The sequence below is a fragment of the Anser anser genome, assembly GCF_964211835.1.
Source record: "Anser anser genome assembly, chromosome: 4".
Lineage (NCBI taxonomy): Eukaryota > Metazoa > Chordata > Aves > Anseriformes > Anatidae > Anser > Anser anser.
The window spans coordinates 13,602,861-13,626,687 of NC_139724.1; the positions used below are offsets into that span (position 1 = coordinate 13,602,861).

The 23,827-nt window shown below is 42.3% G+C and overlaps 1 protein-coding gene across 28 annotated transcripts in view; it reads left to right on the forward strand.

Moving 5' to 3' along the window:
* ADGRL3 (adhesion G protein-coupled receptor L3) overlaps positions 1-23,827 on the forward strand; it is a 536,452-nt gene that overhangs the window by 378,277 nt on the left and 134,348 nt on the right. For 23 of the 28 annotated variants that reach the window (XM_083833098.1, XM_083833095.1, XM_083833096.1 and 20 more), the window contains one exon: positions 8,847-8,927. The exons of the other annotated variants lie outside the window; for them this stretch is intronic. In XM_083833098.1, the coding sequence (XP_083689224.1) occupies positions 8,847-8,927 (81 nt within the window). The remainder of the gene's footprint in view (positions 1-8,846; positions 8,928-23,827) is intronic. 28 annotated transcript variants of the gene reach the window in all.

Here is a 23,827-nt window from a genome sequence, read left to right on the forward strand (position 1 = left end):
AAAACCTCCTGGGGCTTAGCTGTGTTTGCCACTGCTAAAGCCGCTCTGGACAGTTCTTGCTTATGGATATTCATTGTCTCCTCCCCGGCTCTGAGCACTGCATTGCTCCAAATCCCTCAGTCTCGTCTGCACTCCCCCCTCCCCAGTTTCCAGTGCAGGTGACTGGTAAATCATATTTCATAGCACGATGAACACGTCTGGGAGGAGAAGGATAATATGATGTGTCATCTTTCTTTCAGCCTGCTGGGCAAGCTTTTGGGGAGCACGTCTTAGAAAATGCACAGCCCTGCAGGTCAGCTCCCTGCCTCAGGCTCTGGGGAAAGCCAGACCTGGAGAGGGCCTTTCTCCACGTTCTTCAGTATGTGGGGAAGACAGGAGGTATTTAACATTATTCAATTATAATACGTGAAATATTTCCTGACTTTTTTTCCTCTTGCTCCGTCGCATACCAGGCTCTTATATTGCAGAGTAAATTCTGGGACGTTTGCTGGAGTCTGCAGAGCACCCCTGGAATCTAGGCCCTGCTAAAGCCAATGTTTTAAGTCTTTAACTGAGGGGTGAGGTTCATCTAAACACAGAACACAAATTGCAATGTTTGCACAGCATAGGGAAGAATCTCAGTACAACTTGAAGAAGCTTCCTTACCTCTGACTTCAGATGGGGCTTGAGTTTCTGAGTCCCAAAAGCTCATTTGAAAGTATGCAGCTGCCACTCGTGAAAAGTCTCCAGTTGCTTCAGCTGCTGTAACAGTCAGTCTTTAATCCATTCCTCTGGCATTATTCTTGTCTTTATCTTTGTATATAGTTCAAATCTGAGTTGCAAAGCATTCCTAGAAATTCAGCTAGCATAGATCCTCCTGTGTAATGGCTGTCAAAAGAGGGACAGTTTGGTCATCAAAAAATGCCATTTTGATTTCCTTTCCCCCATGGTTAAGGGTGTTGTTTATTGTGACAGATTCAAAACAAGAATAGTACGTTCTTGGAGAAGATTAGACCATTTTACCATGCTTTCCACTCACACAAATACGTTGTCAGGCACTGTTCATGGATTTGCATTTACTTTAAAACATGAGATGCGTGTAGGACAGGGACTTAGCCAAACATCTTCCCAACTCACCCCTCTCCCTGCCTCTTTTATCAAGGTTTCTTCCTTAACTCCAAGGTGGGTTTTTTTGCATTTAACAGCCCTGTGGCTGTGCTTGCAGGTTTCTCTTGTCGGTATTGGGGAACTCAGCCACAGCTTCCTACAGGGAGATGAGAACCGACCTTCTCCTCTTCTGCAGACTGATTCCTCATGGGTTTTCCTGTAGACACCTGTCTTTGGAAGGCAGAGCAGTGAAATTCATGTATCAAAGCAGATTTCTGGTGAAAAAAACAAAGCAAAAGTAAAAAGTGCATTCCTGCATTCCCTACACTCTTGAAAGATAAGATACATAAGCACACAGCATTGGCATTTGTGAGAGCTGTTAAGTACATTTTGAGACAGTTTCAGAAGCAATGTATAACTAAACAATGGGTAGAGTTGCAATAACATAACTTCGCTTCGGTCAAGAATAGAATGGGAGGAGAAACATTTTCTTGTTATGCAGACTGTGTGCAGAACCACTCTCCTTCGCGTGATTTGTAGGCTGTCTGTAAATGCCCATTGAGGCTTTTGAGGTTTTGGTAACTTCCAATTGCCAAAAGCAGCTGTGACCAGGAAATCCTCCACACGCAGCTACCATGTGCCCAAACAGGCTGCCCACCCTACGACCATGGTGCCATGGAACCCATCCTCCTCGTTTCAGAGCTGCTCCTAGCAGTCCTGCCCTTCCCACAGACATTGCATCTGGACACAGCTTTGCTCACGGATACCATACTTTTCCCTTTGCAGTTGCTTTAAGCTTGCAATCATTCCTAGTATGAAATAAAAGAGGTAAAATGGCGAAAGAGCAGAGCTAATGTACTCAGAGAGCACCCTTTGGAAAAGAAGTTTTCTTGTATTCGGAAGTGTGCAAGACTTCGAGGGGAGGATGAAGAAATAATCCTGGGAGAGAGAGAAGAAGAGGGAGTAGATGAGTTACAACAACCTTAAGGATTTAAAAGGGCAATGAAAGATGAAAGAGAGATGTACAGATGAAAGAGAGAAACCCCATAAAAGTCCGTGAATAAATGAAGCGGTGGACAGAATCAGTGCTAACTCTGACATTTCTGAGGTAGGGAATGGCTTTATAAAAGCTTTATTTAAAAAGAAAGCTTTTAATGCAAAATGGAAAAGGGTGGGCAGTGAGGAAATGATGTTTTGCAAAGATAGTCATTGATGAAAGGCAGTAAAAAGGCTGCTGGGAGAAGCCTGAATATATGCAGAGTAACAGGTCTGAATGAAATTTGTTTAATGGCATGTCAGAAGAGTTTGTTAGCAAACCTACCAGCTCTTTAATTTCTCTTTCCATATGTTTTTATATATGCATACATATTATGCAGTTCAAAAAGACCCATGACTGGAGAAAAAATGACAAGAAAAATGTACTAATTTTGGAAATTAAAAAGGACGAGAGTGATGATCCTGGAAATTGCAATTCAACAAAGTGAATGTAGTCTTCATCTCGATAATAAATTAGATTTAAAAAAAAATCCTGTTAACAGAGGATTACAGAAATGTGGTCAAAAAGTAATGTTGTTTTTTACAGATCAGATCAATCATACCAGACAAACTAGATTGCTTTTGAAAATGGAAATGTTCAACTGGAGGGGGAGAGGAGCAGGGGGGAAGGAGGGAGCTGTAGCATGTAAATTAAACTTTGTATGTAACAATTTTATTAAAATTGCTGGTATGTTTTCTGAGACTTTTTCTTAGAATATGTATATTAAGATTAAGTGGTGTGTGCCCATCCCATTATTATAAAAAAATTAGATGAAGAACTGAAATCAAAGTCTCAGGAATCAATGTGCAGTTTCACGGTTATTAACTTACTTGTTAGTGGATGGATAAACAGAATGAAGAGTTCAGTCCACAGAGGTGGCTGTATTCAGAGGTGCTGAAAGCAAGGGGCATAGGAGAGGCAGTGCAAGGGAGCAGTGAGTTGTGAGAGGTACAGGCACAACATTAAATGAAACACTCTGGGTGAAATGCTAGCTAGACTGTCTAAGAAGGATCTCAAGAACAGAAAGGAGTCAGTGGAAGGAGAAAAGATACCAAAAGAGGCTGGAAAATGGGTAGAAAAACAAGCAAGAGATACAGTCTGACATGACAGCAAAGAAATGTGTTGCAGTGATCTCGCCTGGTTGGGGACAGTAGAGATAACATTGAGATAACCAGGCACTGGAAACTTGGAATAGGGTCAGAAGGGAGTTCTGCACTGTTATGTGCTACAAATGGTAGGTATGTTTCCAAAAAGAACCAGGGAGAAGTGTTTTTAATAGATAAATGGATGACACTGCTGTATTGCTACTTTTTTTTTCTTAGTTCATGCATTTGCAGATTTTCTTTTGTAATTTTATCACAAAAATCTGTAGACTAAATTATTTAAGGCCAGATTTTTGAAGATGTGTCAATGTTTATTTTGTGTCTGTAAGCATTCAGATCCCTTAAAAAAAATCCCTCAAGCCATGCATGCTATTATGTTTCCCACAGTCCTCACAAAATACCATCTTTGTTCTTGTAAGTTACTGGCTTTTTAAGATGTGCTGCATCTCTCATGTATAAGACCTGAAAAGCCAGGTGCTCCTTGTAATCCACAAACATCTCCTCTGTTTCCTTTTCCTGAGGGAGGCCATGTCACCAGGTGGACTTTCCAGGCCATGTCTATACTTCTGGAGCACAAGTCCTATGACGAGCGGCTGAGGGAGCTGGGGTTTTTTGGTCTGGAGAAGAGGAGGCTTAGGGGAGACCTCATTGCTCTCTACAGCTACATGAAAGGAAGGTGTGGGGAGCTGGGGGTCGGCCTCTTCTCACAGGTAACTAGTGATAGGACTAGAGGGAATGGCCTCAAGTTGCGCCAGAGGAGGTTCAGGCTGGAAATGAGGAGACATTTCTTCTCAGAAAGAGCAGTAGGCATTGGGACGGGTTGCCCAGGGAGGTGGTGGAGTCACTGTCCCTGGGGTTGTTCAAGGAAAGGCTGGACATGGTGCTTAGGGACATGGTTTAGTGGGTGACAGTGGTGGTAGGGGGATGGTTGGACCAGATGATCTTGGAGCTCTTTTCCAAGCTTTTATGATTCTATGATTCTCTCCCAAAATCGCAGCTACCAAACATCCCGGTGCCACAGCATGTGCTTTTGGCCTGCCTGCTGTGGATGCTCCCTATCCTTGCTGAGGGAGGCAGTGTGGGTGGAAAGAAGGGAGGCAGGGCGTTTGTAGCTGCCTATGTCAAATTCGGTGTTTTCTCTGCCTTGGCTGAGGGTCTGTGCCGCAGTGGGAGGGAGCGGAGCCGGGGTTTGCTGGCTGACTTGACGTACGGGTGAGAGCATGAAGCTGCTGGCAAAGGTGTTTTTGATCTTTATGCAGCATTGGCCAGGCTTGAATCCTTACAGCATGATACACAGAAACAAAAACAAAAACAAAAACAAAAACAAAAACAAACAAAAAAAAAAAACAGACAGGGACTGAACCATTGTAGCACTCCAGCATTAGCCCTTGTTTTTAGCAGATTGTATGGCACAAGAGCCTCTCTGCCCATCTCTTGCCACTCACAGGGGGGCCAAGACTGTCAGCCATCAGTGCCCGCCTGCCTGAGGAGGCCGCCGCCATGACGGTGGCTGGGCCTTGCGAGCAAGAGGAGTGAGGGAAACGGAGCCCGACTGAAGTGATTAGATACAAAATTGGCAACTTCATCACGCATTACTTTGATGATTACATTTGATTGCTGTTTACTTTTTTACCTGAGAGCCGGCTGCAGAAACACCAGATGGTTATAGTCAGAGTGGGATTTGGAGAGGGCCGTGCAAGCTGTTATAATACAAGGCATGCCCAACTTTCCATCAGAAACGGAGACATCTTGACCTTTGGTATTTTGTTAGAAACAGGCTTTTTTCTCCTTTTTTTTTTTAAATATTTTAAAAGTGGGTCACTTATTTGAAGAGGTGCAGTTATTTTTAGAGTGTTCTGTAAAATTTGGGGAGGGCCTGACGCTAGCCATTTCCTCTCCCATAGGGATGGGTACCTGAACAACAGCCCAGTGTTGGTTAGCATGTGGGCAGCTCTTCACGCTTTTGAAGACTCGATCAAATAGGTTTGTGGAGGTGGAGCAATAGATGTGCAGGTGTAAATCAAAGCTTGATATACTGAAAGATGGTTATGTGGGCAATGGAGGCCCACATCCCACCTCCTGGTGCTGCAAGGTTTGCAGCACAGACCAAACACATGCAAACACCAGAAGGACTAGGGGATTTGGAGAGGAAGATGTTGAGTGTTTCTGCACCCCCCCCCCCCCCTTTTTTTAAAAAAGATTTTCTCATTCCCCTTTCCAAGTGTTTGTGGTAGCTGGAACTGGAAAGGGGAGGTTGTCTGGGGTCACTCAGTCCTAAAGCTGAGGTTTGAAGTAAGCACCTGAAACTGCTAAACTCATATGAAATGGACAGGGTTTGGCATCGTTTGGCAAACCTGTCCTGTCAGTCTGTCTTGAGCTGCATCAGTGATATCAGCCTCAAAATCTTGCATGGTTTCACTGACAAAGCTGGGGTTTTTAATGGAGTCATTGGCAAAACTTTTAATACTGCTAAAGCCAGAAGAACCATACTCTGATACTCAAGTTTGATTCCCTGACTCAGTTTCCTCTGTGTACTTGCACAGTGGTCCCATTGCTGGGGCTTCCTCCAGTCTCCCTGCCTTGCCTCCCTTCCCTCAACCCACTCAGATGTAACTATTGCAAGTAATAGTGAAATCAAAGAAAAAATATGTTTCTGTTGATTAACAAGAAGGTTTGCAAAGGATCTTGAACCTGAGCATATAATTGTGGCCATAGATAACAGTGGAGAGCTTTTTTTTTGCTCTTATGGAAAAGCTATAATGAGTCTGAAGAGAAACTAAGTTGGCATTCTTGCCCAGAAAATGAAGTACAGCAATTGTATGGATTGCTTTTTTATAGAGAGAGTATTAAAACCCAAAATTTGATTTATTAATATTGTGAGAAATATACAGTCTAACAGGAGTCAAGTTTGATATTTTTGGGATTAGAGTCTTTTCTATCAGCAGCAAGTAGATAAAAGCTTTCTGCAACTTGTTTCATTTATCACATGTAATCATTTGATGCTACCGCTTCCTCCATATTAGGTAAAAGCTTTTATAAAACATTCATAAACTTCCTTAGTTATTACTGAATCATAATGAGTGTCTAAACTTACAGATGTTCTGTAGTCTTTTATACTGCATATGTATCTTTACTCCAGCCTAGCCCTCCAAACTTGCAGAATCATTCTTTTTTTCTGTTTTGGATCATTAGCAATGTGATAGAAATGTGCCCAAGGGGCAAAAAAGAGTACCAGTATCCTGGGCTGCATTAGGCAGAGCATTGCCTGCAGATTAAGGGTGATGATCCTGTTCCTCTGCTCAGTATTGGTGAGGCTACACCTGGGTGCTGAGTCTCTTTCTGGGCTTAGCAGCAGAAGAGAGACAGGGAGGAGCGGACGAGGGAACTGGAGTTGTTTAGTCTGGGAAAAGGAGGCTCAGGGGAGACCTCATTGCTCTCTGCAACTGCCTGAAAGGAAGGTGTGGGGATCTGGGGGTCTAATGATAGGACTAGAGGGAATGGCCTCAAGTTGCGCCAGAGGAGGTTCAGGTTGGAAATGAGGAGACATTTCTTCTCAGAAAGAGCAGTCAGGCATTGGGACAGGTTGCCCGCGGAGGTGGTGGAGTCACCATCCCTGGGGGTATTAAAGAAGTTGGACATGGTGCTTAGGGACATGGTTTAGTGGGTGATGTTGGTAGTAGGGTGATGGTTGGACCAGATGATCCTGGAGGTCTTTTCCAACCTTAATGATTCTATGAGTCCTGCAAAGGGCCACAGAGATGACTGAAGATCTGTGGGGAGAAGCTGAGAGAGCTGAAACTGCTCTGCCTGGAGAAGACATGGTCCAGGGGAATGTTATCAATGTACATAAGTACATGATGGGAGTGTGGTGATAGAGAATGAAGAATACAAAACCATATTCTCCTCAGAGGCATCCAGTGACAGGAGAAGAAGCAATGGGCACAAATTGAAATACAAGAAATTCCACTTAAACTTAAGAATAAGGGTTTTTTTTGTTTGTTTGTTTGTTTGTTTGTTTTTGTTCCTATTCAGGAGACTGAGCACTGGCCCAGGTTGCCCAGAGAGGTTGTGTGGTCTCCCTTCTTTGGAGCTTTGGAGATCTTCAGACCTCAAATAGATGCTGTCCTGGGCAACCAGCTCTTCCTGCCCATGGGCTAGACTAGGCAATTTCCAGAAGTCCCTTCCAGCCTCAGCTGTTTTGCATTTCAGTGGTATCTGTGATGCAGCAAATGGGGAGCCTGTCCCATAGTTACAAGGGCACCGATTCTGCTCATTGAGCAGCTTGGAGTGAGAGTAGACCATCTACCTATTTCCACTGCAGAACTGAGCAGCTATTAGATGATAACTTGCATTCAGTAATGACATCAAATGGATTTTTAACATGTAAACAAGAAGGGGAAACCAGAGTAACTCATTATTAGAATACGGGTTTGCCTGAAGCAGATTTCCCATGTTAAAGCACTTAAAAGCAAAGACAGAATTTATGATGTGTCAGTAGATTTTAAACCTGAATAGCGTCCAGTTGTTGTAATGGCTACTAATAATGCAAATTATCTAAGTCAGGCTCAGTGTAAAGCAGTAAGTATATCCCGTCCATTCAGACACACTTCTTTTTTTTCTCCCCTTTCCCATTAATATTTTATCCCCTTGAGGAGATGCTTTCAACATATTATGTACACCAGCATACTGTGCTCATGGTATTCCTGGATGTCATTACAAAGAAGCCTGAAGACTGTACCACTGCTCCACTGCCTGTGACGCTAGCTTGGAAATTGCTTGGAGCAACAACAGCAAGTGTCAACAGGGAGCCGTATTAATTATTTGGAATGTGCCTCATAAGAGGAATCAACTGCTTTTATTGCAGCACGAATATTACTTGAAACAGGAAGGTTACTCTAGCTGTTATCGTAATCTATGTGTCATTAACTTTCCGTGTTTAGAAAAAGAGATTAATAACCCTGTAAATTGTTACAGTAAATAGATGAATTATAACAACATGTTTTTATTATAAATAAAAGTTTCTTGATATAGTTACCTCCAAATTGCTGGAGACGAAATGAGTCTTTAGCAACTGGGAAACTGCACAGCAGCGTTGAGAACTGAAAAACTTCCATTCAGGTGAAAGCAATGCCAAGCTCCACAAACCCGTATCTGCAGGTGGGACAAACAGATGCAGTTATACTTCATGCCATACATCCTTCACAAATTGTTGCGATACAGAAATATTTGCTTCCCTCTCAGCGTAAGATTAACAGATTGAATGGGCTTGAGTGAAATTGCTTGTCTTCTGTGGCATATGGCCTCTTAAGAGAACACTGTGCAAAATGTACATGGTAGTGGTAAAGCAGGTATAACTTCAGTTCCGAATAGCTACCTGTATCTGCAAGGAAAAAGCAAAAGAAATGGGAGTGTTTTCAACTTTCGATCACAAAAATGATCACTTTCCACAAAATGGAAGTTCATCTTTGTTTTGAATGTCAACGAATGTGAAAAACATGCATTTGAAAAAATACTTGCAAACCTATTCTGAGTCCCATGCCATAAAAATATTGTATGTTTAATTATAGCCCTGATAGATCTCTGCAGGAAACAGTGCCACTAAAACACTTATTTGTCCACAGGGCAGGCTCACCATGGGCAAGTTTCCTATATTGCCCCACCGATCCACCTCGATTCTGATCTGGAGCGACCACCATCCAAGGGTGAGTCAGTGATGCAGTCTCCATGCACATGCATTGCAAAAGAGCCATAGACATGAGTGTATTTCATTCATTTCTTCATAGAGCCTCCACGGCAAAGTTACCATGCTCCATCCAAGGACACTCTCGGGAACAAATTAATTCCTCTGGGACAGTTGTATGAGAGAAGACCATGTCCCATGTGCCGCATTATGTAGCTTTAAATATGCCATCTGTTTCACAAGCCACGTTGCTGCCTCACTACTTTACTTCTGCAGGGAGATGTGTACTTTAGCTCCTGCCCTCTGCCTTTCTCATTTCCTTCCTAATGGTATTGCACAGGGAAAGGGGGCTGGTGGCAGGATGTAGAAAAGCAGATTTCAGCTGCCTTCAGGTGACTGAAGGCACAAAAGGAGTTGCGCGGTGGTTTGGGTTTGGATTCAACCCACATTGACATTGCTTAAGGTTTTTTCTCGAGTTGGTAGAGAGACGTGTCCACTCCAGAGGTTAACTCCAGTTTTAAGTCACTTGATTGCCCTTGGGAGCAACGCTAGTAGCTAGTATATATGCATTGAATCCACAGAAGCCCTGCATAGGTGCCTCTGCTAAGTGGTGAAAATAAAGTGGTGTGAATGTGAGCCTTTGATTTCCTAGTCTGATCTGAAGGATCTTCAGCTGTCTGTGTAGTGATGAACCCTCACTGTTTGCCCTGTGGCCTGGGGAAAGGGACTTGGACCCAGAGTATGCATCCATACTGCCATGTGAAGATGCATATGGTGAGATTTCTTCATCAGCTCCACAAGTGTGTATGAATGGTGTTGCAGTGACAGGAGGGGTACAGGCTTTTCTTTTGTAGTGGTGTTGCTGTCATGCCCCCGTGCTGTAAAGCTGTGAGTAAGTTTGTGTGCGTATATGTTTCACTAAGTGCTCGCGGTTGAAAAATACATTAATGCAAGATTAATCTGGGTAGACCCACCATCATTATGTAATATGAAGAAACCTGTCTTCTAAATCTTACTTCTTTGCTAATATTCTGAGACAGAACAACCCTTGTATCGGTGAATTGCAGCTGCAACTGCAAACATCCCCCTGCACCTCCAATGGCCCAAGGACTTTGTAGGCTAAATGAAAGCATACTGTTAATGCACTTGGCATGAAAGGCTCCCTTAATTTCAAGTGAGCTTTTCCATCACCATCCATGTGCCTTGATGTGTAACTCGATCAAGTAAACATTTGCTTTTTTTTTCCCCCCCTTTGTTAAGTGTGAATGCGTGTTTTCTTAGCTGATGCAGTAATGGAAACTAAGGAATTGACTCTGCTGTACAAAAGCAGCCTCAGCACGGTTATTCATCGGTGGTTCCTTTCTCATCTCTGTGAGGTGGAACCATGTGCTGGGTGGCAGAGCCTGGGCATGAGGATGCCAGATTCACAGTCCTCTCTCCAAAGCTGGGCTTGTCATGAGTGAGGCTGGTCATATACAATCTCCTGGCAGTCCACCACCTCCATTCAACTTTGGGTGAGTTACCCTGAGATTCAACACATGCACTTGAGATTGTCAACTTCTAAGCCACTTGGAAAACCTCCAGGTTTGTGATAAAATTTGCTAGCCAGATATTTTAGCAGAGCACTTCAGTAACGCAGAGACAGGTGGGACATCCAGCACCTTCTCACTAAAAACTTTTTTGAGGTTGAATGTGATGATTCAGAGCTTACTTAAAATAGGTCAATGTAAATCTTTGCCGTGGGGTCTCGAGCAGTCTATGAAAGACTCAAGGACGATGAAACAGCAGCAAAGATGATGCCATGCCTTGCTTTCTCCAAGGTAAAAGAACTAAAGACTGACAAAAATTTTTAGTAGTCTGCCGTTCACAAGGGCATAGCTACCTCTGTGAGATGGATGCTCCTGCCACCAGGAACAGGGCAAAGTGTGTCAGGCAGAACAGTTGCAGCACTTGAAGAGAAGGTAAAATAGAGTTTATTCAACATAAATGGCTGCATTAACTGCTTCCACTGGGGCATCCCACGCTCCAGCTGAGACATCTTAAAGAAAGGACTGCTTAGAGTGGAAGGAGTGATATTACTGCTGCCACATACTGGAAGAAGGACTTGAATCCCTTGTATAATTTAACAGGAGAAGGCCAGGGAGGCAGCCAGCTCTGAAGACATCAATCCATTAGCTGGTGACTGTGGGAGGTCTTAAAAATGTGGTAATTGTTACTGTCTCCCAGGGAAGAGCAAGGCTTTCTTTCGGCCCAGGGGCATGTACATCTCTTTATGCATCTGCTCACTCATTTCCAGCCTCAGCACCCCAAATCTACTAGGATGTTCTAAAAATCGTATTTTTTTTCTGAGTGTATGAAGGTTATGAGATTTTTCATTTGCTTGTTTGGCTACATTTCCTGACACCATGGAACACACACTCAGGTTATGTTCTAGGCCTTATCTCATAACCACGAGGGCTATTTTAAACAGAGAGGGCAAAAAAAACCTCTATTCTGAAGCTATTGTTGATTCACCACAGTTCCAGTAGCTGGTACTTTAAAAAAAAATGTGAGTTTATGCCAATAATCATTCTCATGCCCTTCATTTCTCTTCCATGTTCCCCCTAGCACTGACTGAACACCATGTACAGGTCAATGTTGCACTTACAGTGGCAGAAAGAAGAAAGGTGGTAGCCACCTTAAAGTTTTAATTATAATAAATGGAAATGAAGCCAGGGTAGGGTTATAAAAACATCTTTCCTTCCCGTATTAAAAATGATACAGATTTAGTGCTGCTGTGGGTCTGTGCAGCTGCAATTCTCAGCTGGCAGATTTATTTGTAACTGCTTCTTCCTTCTCCTTTTTAAAAATTTTATCACTGGTGACATTTACCCACATTGTTTATGCATGCAGTGCATTTTTACCTGCCTTTCAGAGTCCTGATGCTAGTTCTGAATAGAGTATAAACTCCAGTAGTTTACTAGTACATTAGTGTCATCATACATTACAGGGTAATTACTCTGAGCCACTGCTCTGTATAGTACTGCAGTAATGACACCGTAAATCACTTAATAGAAATAAGGTGCTGAATCAGCACTTGAAGCAAGACACTGACTTTTCCCCACCCCCTTTTTAATTTGACGGTGTTTCAAAATTAATTCTATTATACGAAGCACTGTTCACCGTTATTTTTACAGCTCCTCTCATTCTGATGATCCAGATGCAGTTACATTATTTTTGCACAACTGTTTACACCATCTGCATGCAGAATGATTGCAGGGGTAGCCAAGACCTTGCACCACTGGAAATAAGTAAAATGCTGTGACATTGCTGAGGCAACAGTTGTGTCTTCAGCTTCATCATGCATGGTCCTGAAGATACTGCAAGCCGGGACTGTTGGCTGGATGTTGAGGCTAATACATAAAGAGCAGAAATCTATTTACCTTAGTGAGCTCTATTTCGTGTCCTCCATGAGTAGTTATTAGCTGTTAGTGTTTCAGGAGCCTCTTCCTTTCACTCGGGCAGCCCTGTCTTACTGAGCCGTAGATGTTAATCGTTGGTCTGTCGTGACAAACCAGTCAAACTTTTCTTGTACCCGCCAGCTGTGGTCTCCTAGGCTGAGGATTGAACCTGCATTTAAAAATGGATCGTTGGTTACTGACAATAGCAAGGAATTTCAGAGAGAAATGGTAATTCTGATACTCTGGCTTAGAAAGGAATTTTATGGAATTATCATATATAGCAATAAATTAAATTTAGAGTTTGGACTCAATTTCTGCCAGGTACTAAAATACAGCGAATAGAGTGAATTAAACTTACTGAATCTACACACTAAAACTATTTATAAAGCTTTATAGAAGCAGATTTTAGTGTATGTGTGGAATCATATTAAACATGAAATATATGCCTGGCTTTTACAGCAAGGCAGTCCAAGAAGCACTCCTACCCTGTTGAGCTAGCATTTTGTAATGGTTTCCTTCAAAGTTGAATCTCAGGAGACAGAGTTGTCTTGGAGATTGATATACTTGAAGTCAGTGTATGTCCAAAATACGAAATTATAAGCAAAACCATTTATTGGTCCCCAGTTCTACAAGTACATAGCAAATAGGAGAGAGAGGTTCTCACCTTTCCATGCATATTTCTCAAGTGAAGAAGTTGTTCTGGCCCCAGTACAGGCTTTGTTTTTTCTCCTCTAAACCTCGGTTGTGTGGTTCAACCTCCGTAGATGCAGAATCTCTTCCTTTAGGGAATCCTATAGGGCATGGTGTCAGGGAGACAAACAGAAGTTTTGCTGCTTTCTCTGTCTTTCCTCTCCAACTCAGTGGTATGCCCCTTCATGCATTTTTGCTTCAAAAACTGGGCCCACTCTATCACTTATCTTTGCATTTGCAAAGTCTGAAGAATAATCAACTGTTCCTGAACATCAGAAGCATTGCAAAATCTTATTACCAAAAATAGATCAGATTTTTGATTTTTGAATGCATGCATTCTGGGTCCTTTTTTTTTTTTTTTTTTCTTTTTCCTTCTTCTTCCTCCCAGAGGTCCCAGAGAGGGTCGATGGCTTTGCAGATGCAGCCCGGTCCTCCTTCCCAGACCCAGGGAAAGGGGGGATCAGGGCAGTGAGGCCCTATGGTACGTCCTGGATGAATTCAAGCTGACACACGGAGTCACGCATCCTGAAACACCCACCCTTCTGCCTTCCTTCCCCAGTTACAGTGCTGTGAGAGAGTTGTGTTGTTTGATGGCCCTGCTCTGAGCTGATGGTGGCCAGATACCTCCTAATTCCAGGCTTTTTCATCGTTGGCTTGAGTCCCCCTAATTTACGTAGCTTGGGAATCCTTTACAGTGCCTCTCTGGTTTTCCATGAGGTCTCACTTCTACTTACCTTGCTCCTTCTCTTTAGGGTTAGTTACAGCAATATGTTTCCAGCTTCTTAAGGTGAGATTATTTTCCTGCTGTTTTTCAGGAGGGAGTATCCAGCTGAGAGGTTATTTCACTGCTTTAGAGCCAAGATGGGACGATGCATGTACTGGGTTGTAGTCGGGGTCTCCCATGCTCAGGGCCCTCACTCCCTTTCCACCACCTGAGTTTCTGCATAGTCCCTTGCTCTTCCTCCTGTCTCTCTCCTTTGGTTTTCTTTGCTTTTGCTCAGCCTTTTCTCCAGCCATGGCTGCTCTTAGGACTTCTCCTTCACAGCTGCTTTGTGCCCACTGGAGAATCTCATTCCCCCTAAGCTGCAGCAAGCAGCTAGGAAGGAAAACACAGTGTTTTTTCATCGGGTCTGTCCCACATGGCTTTTTAGGCAAGTAGGGTGTATGAGGCATAGAGGTAACTGGTGTTTCACCAACTGAACTGAGAGGCAATCATTCACAGTAAGCTCACTGTAAACCTACTGTCAATGGAAAGGTTTTGCAACAACCATATGTGCAGTGAATTTTCAGTTGCCTTATCTTGAACGCATCTGTGCAGATCCATTTGTTGACTTCTTTGCTGTTTATTTTTCATTTGAACTTGGCTTTTTGTCATGATGGGCTGCTCATTCAAAGCTTCCATGCTGGAGATGAGTCTTCAAACAACTTAATGTGGAGATGGAGGGGTTTTTTTGGGGGGTAGTGTGGTAGATGCAGCCACAGGGATGCGGCTGCCAGGTATGGAGCCTGTTTGAGTTGTGAATATGATTAATTGTGAGCTCTGATAGAAGTATGTGATGCTTTTCCCAGTCTCAGCCACAGCTCTTCAAAAATCTGTCCTCACAGTTCAGATCTGCACTGAAACGTTCATCTGCCTGCAATACACTGATTTCCCTGGAGCAGGCGTCTGCTTTGAACATGGGCCATGCTCAGTATTTATTAATTCCTCATTTAGATAGCATGAATGAGGATATCTAGTATCCTAACCAGAGTAGCCAGAGCTCCTGGAAACCTTGCAGCGAGCCTGCAATCCTCCTGTTCGCTTGCTATGATCAGCAAGGTCCGCTTTACATCCTGTAGCTATCCATAGTCAGAAAGAGTTAATTGAATGCCTTTCGCCGATTCCTTTTTTACTGTGGTGTTGAACTGTTGCTCTTACTTCTTTGGAATGTGTGTTTTCATTGCAGAGGGGCACCTCAGGGCATTGCTGTTTATTTATAAGATAACAGCATTTTCTCTAGCAGTAAACCGGAGCAAACAAAGTCTCTCAAGGAGGAGTGCTAAATCCTGTATGCTGGTGGGAACTGTTCAAAGTATTTACCACTTGAAAATATTTAAGGAATTGAGGGGAAGAAAGAGTCTGAGTGATGTTTAACACCTTTGCCATTATTCCTACAAATCTTTAAAAAAAAAAAAAAGGCATTATGACTTGCTTTTTTACCTTTTTTTTTTTAGGAGTTTTTCTATGGAGATCAGCATAGACTATCATTTAAAGATGCTTTGAAATTTTGTTATTTTTTAGGCTGTTTTAAGCTACGGTACAACCTGATGTGTTCGAAGTGGACAGAGATGTCCACCCAGGAGATTCTTTTGACAGTGGGCTTCATTTTCTGTTGTACTGAGTTGTGCCAGTTGCCATCAGCAGGGGAAGTTTTCACCCATCCGACAGTGGCAACAGCTGGAAAGCAGAGGCAGCTATGGCAGTACACCCTCAAGCATCACTAATCCAAAGTGAATGTCCTATTACCAGCTTCAGAAAAAAGCCGTGGAACTAATTCAATGTGGAAAACGAACACGGCACTGCGTACAGCATGAGACTCTTCTCAAACTTCTTTTTTTTCTCTTTTCTGCCAGACTAATTTTTGGCTACACTTCTCTTTCTGAAATATTTATAGGGCAAATAACTGTTTTAAATGAGCAGATGGGGGAGACATAAGACAAGCTGTTAAATTAATAAACATGTGTGGTGCTTTATCAGTAAGGGAGCCCATTTTGGCATTTCTTCTGGATGATTTGTATGGCCTATCACCATTGCACCTGGTGCAGGGACAAGAAATGGGCACTTAATAACCAAACAATGTGCAAACTCCTTCCATTATAACTTCATTATGTCAGATATAATCGTCTATAACTAGATGTCAAATACATAATTTATGTCCAGCTCCCCTGTGGAATAGTGGCCATATGAATGAATGGCCCCATTAATGGGAAGGAGCTTTTACCGTAACTTTTCCCCTCCTGGTACATGGTCCATTTTGTCATCTGGTATTAATTCTGAATCATTTCAGGCCTGTAGAAAAATGCCTGTTATATTTATATTTGTGTAATGGGAGAGGATGGCAAATAAATCATACAAGAGATCAGATTTCAGGTCCACTGATTACTGAAGCCATAGGTATGTTTAAAAGGGAACGGTATCGGTCTGTAGCAATTTGATTGAGAGGCATAACTGGCCTTCATGTTGCCCATTCAGAGAAGTTTAAAAGGCATACGATGTGAGATAGCACTTCTTATGGGAACTCTCCAACACAAAGGACCTAGCCCCTGGAAAGCAGGGCAACCATGCTGTTTGCATCGTTTTCAATATCTTGCTTCTTGCGTCATGTGCTGCCTATTTGTAGAAGTGCTCCATGACTTATATGACGAAGTATTTCATCATAACTTGAAAAACTAAGGTGGGGCGTATGAGGATGATGTTTTATTTTAAAGGAGTCCTTCAGAAACATGTGTTTGCATTAGAGTGGGACATAAGATCCCAGTTGTTGTTTGGGGCAGGACCGGTGGATATTCATAAACAGATACAAATTCAAAGGGTCAGATAGACACAGGTCCCATTGCAGAATTACTTTTATGCATTTTTATGATTTTTTTTTAATATATGGCCTAGTTTGGGTGGTGGAGAACTCTGGTGGAGAACAAATTGATACTCTAAATCTGGGAAGACAGTTAGTTAGCAGTCGAGATAGGAAGCCACCTCTTGTTGCAATGTTGATGTAGTTACTTAATGAGAAAACGGGTTTTATTCTATTGCAGCTACAGAGGTAGTGTTTGTTTTATTCTTCATCAGGTATAAATTTGGATGAAAAACGATCCAGTTAACACCATTTATAATAGCAGATGACTTCTCAGTGTCTGATAGAGTTTTCCATTGACAGCACAAAATGATTTTTAGACTAGATAATGAATGGTATGTTTACCTAACAAAAAATTAATGCTTCCCAGACTTATAACTTGGATTTGTGAGTGGCATGTATGATAAAATATTTGCAGCGGTGGAATATTGCATTACATCTATGACGTCTTCTACTGGCAAATATTTTTCTTTATATTTTTCTTTTTCTGTGATTGTTATTTTAGAGTTTTTATGTCATCAACAAAAGCTGCTAGAAAATTCACTGTGAGTATGTATTTAATGAAAATCACTCCTTTGGAAGGTCTTTTCCCCTTACAAAAGAAATGTAAGAAATGTAAGGTTTACTTTAATTCCAGTAAAATCTATGGTATGGAGCTGGATTGGGAATAAAACAGGCTCAGTCCCTCTCATAAATGATGTCCAACTACATTCACCGGTAGCAAATTACTTGACAAAAATGATCCAAAATGACCCTGTGGTCAAGTCTAGATTTGAATATGAGACAAGTTAGGAAAAGCAGCTGATAAAGACTTGGGCTATTCACTAGTGGTATCTGGCTGCCTTCCAATAAAGCATAGAAGTATTTTAGTAGTCAGTCAGTACGTTTGATGTAATCTCATTGAAGTTCGTCAGACTCATGCCTCTCTGGAAAGGCAACCCATTCCTCATACGAGCAAATCATGTTTGGTTCATGCTTGCTGTTGACAGCACAGAGTCAAAAGGGGAAGGAGTTTTCATGTTCATTTGGTGGATCTTCAGAAAGCTCTGCAGTGGGATTTTCTGCAGGTAAACAGTTGTGGGGTTTTTTGTTCCCTTTTATTTTTTTTACACTATTTGACACTCGGAATTATTTTGGGTTGAATCAGAAATTGTTGAGAAAAAATGAGATATTTCCACCACAGAGTCAATGGTCTGATTCCTTCTAACATTTTGGCTCTTGAATTTCCTTAAGGCAATTTGATTCTTCACTTTTTATATTGCTGTGTACAGGGGAATTCTGGTGACGTGTTATAATCCATTCAGAGGGAATTTATTTCCATGAATTGGGTACCCAGCTCTTGAAGTGTGCTTTTGGAAATCCCAGTTTTAATAAATGCATACTACATACTGATTAACAGATAAACATTATGTAGACCTGTTGTTAAGATTGTAACTTGGCTCTCTCTTAAGACGTCTCATTATTTAAGACTTTCAGCCAAGTCACTTTGGCTTGATAACTGCAATATTTGCTCAGAAGACAAGAACTGCTGTCCTCTAGATCCAAATGGTTTGTTATTGCCTTCAAATTGGTTCAATGTTTTTCGTTCTCCTGGAAAATTGATGGAAAACAGTATTTAAAAGATCTTGATTACCTTTGAGAAGGGAGATCATGGTTCATAAGATGTAATTATAGGAGTTAGAAGGACGTGAGGGCACGATCCGGGCCGTGGGGCTGTTGGCCAAGTTTTCAGGGATGGGGAGAACGAGCTGGACATGGGGCAAGGAGAAGATTTTGCTCCCACCCAGCTGAAGACACCTTTACATGGCAACTCTGTGTTTTAGATGTATTTTCAGTGCAGCCAAATATACCAACCTTCAGCTAAGGAAATGAGTTTCATGAAAGCCTCTTCCCCTATGGGTGTGAGGGCTAAGCAGGCTCTCACCTCTTTGTTTTTTCCTTTGACAGATCTGGTGCACTGGGAGTCTTATGAATGGACAGCTTTAGATTAAGCATATTAATTTGTAGCAAGTATATCCCTTGCTTCACTGCATCTGTATTTTTCCTGGAAAAAAAATTAGTTGTGTTTCTTCGTTTAAAAAATTACCACAATTATGGGTGCTATGCTGGCAGTCTCCCCTTTAGCTTTGCTGTTTTCCTTTATGTCCTGTTTTCATCTTTATTCCTTTCAGACTGCTGCTTTGCACAGATGTGTGTGTGTGTGTGTGTGTATTATGCCCACAAATTTAGTAGTAGACATGCAGCAAAATAATACTGAGTAAACAATTACATTTCATTTTCTGGAATAAAAAGGAATGTGTGTCCATAAATCTTCCTTTACAAAATCTGTGCTTGAGAGTAAGAAGAAGACAAGGTTTCTAAATTCATGAAGGCCTTTTGCGATGGAATCCTGTGTGCCACTGAAGTGTAACAAGCTTATTTATATTTTATTGTGCTTCTAGATCAAGCTGCATTATTATGGGCTGCATTCCCCAGATACTATAGCTGTTGCTAAGGAAAAGGTACATTATGTTAATATTTCTTGATAATAACTATGCAAGCTGGGTTTTGTACATTAATAAAGTTACGGGGGAAAAAGTGAAGTTAATGCACCATTTTGATTTAATACTCCATAGATTGTAGGTCACATTTAAAGACAAAAAGCAAGCTTGAATTTGAGAAGAATTCAAAGAGAAAAATGTGAGAAAACCAAACAATTGACAGAATTTATTTACTGAACTTTTAATTTGCTTAGCAGTAGGGATCTGGAACCAGCTCTGCTAAAAGAAAACTTGGCAGAAGCAAACTAAATGCTTTTACCAGACATTTCAGTGAAGAATTTCTCAGCATTTCTCATGCCTTAATGTGTTTTGATCATGTAAACAGAACATTCATCCTTAATTCCTGTTTCCTGACCATTTCCAGTGCTGTTGTTATGTGATTTAGGTACCTTCTGATTCATTTAATGTTAGGTTGATTCACTAAGAGCCCACAATCAAGTAGTACACAGCACAATACATAAAGTAAAATGGCGATGTAATGCATTAGTTTTGGTGTATGAAATCAAAGAAAAGGACAAAGTCATGAGCAAGATAATGATGTCCATGCTGGGTATTTTAAAAAATATGCTATACAGACTGTATTGATGAGTATTACAAAAATGTTTACAAAATAAGGAAAATAAACAAGGAAAGATCTTGGCATTCCTCCTAAAGGAATGTTCTGAACTGACTTTCCCCTTTCAAAACTGTTTCCTCATTAATAGTGCTGCCAAGGCATGAAGCAGCCACAAAGAGAGGGCTGAATGGGTAGGAGCTCGTCCGAATGCTCGCGTACCCTGCAGTGCGAGCCCTGCACGTAGCTGATTTCACCAGGACAGTGTCCTCAGGAGCAGCTAGGGTTATAATGGGCACAGCACTTGAGGGCAGATAATTTTTTCTCATCCTACTGCCTCCATCATTTTCAAGCATTTTCAGCAGAACAGGGTTTGCAACTGAAGGCGAGGCGAGGAGAGGAGAGGGATTGTTGGGCAAGTCACACAGTTCAGAGTGGAGGAAAGCAAGATGAACTGGAAAGGGAAGGATAAAATGCCTGTGTTATGTTATACATAACATGTACAGAGGTTTAAAATGTCCCTCCTCCAATGCTTTAGTTTGGGACAGGTGGGAATTTTGGCTGCTGGAGTAAATGAACTACCTCCTCCGGCAACTGTACACACAGTAATAAAATACTGCTTACTCTCCTGATTACCCACCCCAGGCACCTGTTCCTGCCAGCTCTCTTCTTCCTAGCTTTGCACCAAGTCTCTGCAAGCTAACAGCAAAAATACAGCATTCTCCTCAAGCATCATTAACCGCTCCTAACCTGCAGTAATACAGAGCTCAGCCCAAAAGTTGAGAGTGGCACAGATCGCTCATGTTTTTCAAATCTGTTGAAGTCTCCTTGTCAAATGGACCACCCAAATCTTCTGTTCCTGTCCTTTTCAGATCAGAATATCTGTACCTGCTGGCTCCAATGGCTGCGGACAGGGATGTCTGGAGTCTTTGCCCCCCAGTAATCCACCCATGGTTTTAAAAAGTGTGTGCCCCCTCATTGCCAATGGTTTGTGCTTATCTTTAAAGCACATTGCTCTTCCACATTGTGTTTGGTTAAATAACCGCAGCTTGGAGTAGATACTTCGCATATAAGCTGACAGGGTTGACACTGTGAGTATTTTGCAATCATTTGTTTAATTAGCTGAATCTCTTTGGGGAGAAGTTTATGAAATGGCATACTCCCAAAGTCTAATTTAAATCTGTTTTGCTTTTTTGATGGAGGGCTCATAATGCAAAGCATTAAAAAACGTATGAGTGAATGGAAAGTGACAAAACCCCTTCTGTTAACGGGCAGTGCCTCAGTAACAAACTTGTCCAAATACAGAAAGGAAATTACACTGAGTAAAATGACCTACAAGAGGGGAAATTGGAATTAAGTCCACGCAGCTGTCATGTCTTTTTTTTTTTACCTGTACTTCCCCTCTGTTTTCATTTAGTGCAATGCTTAATTAAGCTTCTCCTTTGTTTGGAGGTTAATTCCTTCTCTAATCTACAGCTATTTTTGCAAAGGTGTTCATTACCGGAGCAAATGAATGTCTAAGACTGGAGAATGGCAGGTGCCGAGCCTCCTTTAGCAGGAGGGGATTTCTGCTCCTGGCGTAACCTCGCGGCCCAGCTTTCAGATGCAGGGCTCGTGTGTGGTCATGCAGACAGCACCTCTGTGGCTCTCTGCTTTCAGTAAAATGGTTCCTGTTGAGGAGCTTAATTTTCTGCCAAAGTGCCATGGCAGCGCCGCTCTGCCTGCTCACTAAATACACTTAGAGCCCTTCGCTCGCAGCAGTCACTTAAACCAGCACTGGGAAGCATGACAGTGATGCTGAATTTTGCTGCCGAGCTGGGGACCAGGCAGTATTGATGGAGCAGAGACCAATTCTGCACAGGGTTTTCAGCCCGTCCCTCCTGCAAGATGTGCTTCCCCTTTTTGCCAAATGGAAGCGAACTTGAGAGCAAGAGCTAAAACGGCTTTGAGAAGGATAAAGCTTGTGGGCAAATGAATGACAGAACGCCCAAACAGTTACAAATAGGACCACTGTTGATCAGCATAGCCCTGCCGTGAGCAATGTGATGGGGCACATCTCCAGGCACTGCCTTGCCCACCCACTCATTCCCTACCCTGTGGTATATCATTTATGAAGGGTCGCTCCTTCCAAATAACACGAAAGGCTGGGCATAAACACGAAGCCATTGCTTGTCGTACAGGGAAACATTGGGCATAAACAAGAAGCCATCTCTTGTCATACAGGGAGCAGATTTTATTGTTATGTTCCCTTGTTCTGATTGTGGGATTAGTAATTTCATGCTTCCACAAATACATCTAGCTTCTGTAGTAAGTGTTTTTTAACTCTGGCGCCCTGTGGGTATTTATTTCATGTACTGTGGTCTTTTTGGTTCTTTAGAAGTTCCAGCTTTGGGGGAAAATAGAAAAGGCAGTCGTGGAGCTGGCCAGTTACTGCTGACACAGCTTAATTATGGTGCTAATATTTCTGAAATGAGCAGGTATTGACAGAAATATGTGCCCTGTCCTATACACACGTAAAAGGGGAAAAAAAAGTACTTTTAGATACATTTTTCTTTGTTGTGCTCTCTAGACAATGCTGGTGGTAAACTGCACACATGGGTAAAACATTTTACACTTTCTGACAATTTATTTCTTCGGAAGAATTGGCGTGATGAGAAATGGCACAAACAGCTCAAGGAGCATCGACTCTTGCAATCAGTAGCTAGTGAAATTAGCATATTCCTTCTGTTTTGTTTGCACAGACAATTACAAATTAGATCAAGAAAGTATACTCCCAGAGGTGTGTTTGTGCTTTATAAGAGAACATTGGCATGGGAAGGGGAAAATGTATTAGTACAAAGCGTTTTAGCCCCATTTGTAGCTTGTACTGCTGGCTCCAAGCTACAAGTCTTGCAAAAATCCAATAGAAATGGAAAAGAAGAAAAATGGGGGAGGAAAGGCAAAATAGGAGAAAACAAAGAGCTGTGTGAATAGCTAATTAGGATGAATTGGGTTCAGCCATGCAGGAGGTGCTGGGAAGATACTGGGTGTGTTATGGGAACAGTAAGGATGGAGGAACAGAGGTGCATGCTGAGCAAGGTAGGTTCTCCCACCCACTGAAACTGCATCTTTGAGCGTTTCTGCGTATAGAGGTTGCTTTTCTGAGGGGTCTCTCCACCTGGGACCTCCCTGTTTCAAGAACACCAAGATGGGGTAAGACCAAGCACCATCTACAGCTTGCTAGAAATACCAGCATGAGGTTAGCATTTGGTTGTGTGGCAACACCAGCCTCTTCTCCAAAATCCTCACCCCCAGAGAGGGCCCCAGCACCTCTCCAGCTCCGATGCTGAAGAGATGTTAAGTAACGAGCAGCTTTTACTGACTGTAATTGCGCTTGAATTAACTAGCTGCCTGTGTGGTTGGTGGCTCCTGCAGCCTGACATCACTCCTGCAGCACTGGGAACCTCATTGCTTTGCCTCGCAACAGTTCCTATGCCAGGAAGCTTCAGAGGGCACAGCTCGCTTGGCATAACTCTAAAATAACTTGGCAAGTAAGCTCTGGAGGCTTAAACTCTTGCCCTAGCTAGGATACATAATGATCTAGCTACCTGCAATCTTTGATCTTCCCTTTGTTCTCTGATTTTCTCAGTTATCATTTGTTCACATGCCAAAAAATAAATAAACAAACAAACAAAAAAATTAAAAAAAAAAAAACCAAGAGGGAAAAAACAAAAGGAAGAGGATTGGAAATACTCGCTACAGTTTGCAGGCAGGGCTGAAAGGCAGCCTTGGCTCTGCTCTTTGTGTCCTCAGGGTGGTAGTGCAGCTATTGCTTCTCTGTGCCTTGCAGGCTGGCAGGGAGCAGGGAGGCACGTTGTATGTTTAGTTTACTGCTTAGATGTTTGTTTTTAACATGCATCCCCGTATTTAAATGGCACAAATGCATATGCTCGTGTGCTTTGTTTCCTGAAGCTGTGTTGGGGCTGCAGGGGCAAGCTGCAACCGTGCATTTTTGTGACAGCATGCTAGATGAGAGGGTTCGGATTTGGGGACTGCAAGTCACTGTCAGATGAGCAAGGATTTAGAGAAAATCTCTTCTGCCACTCTCT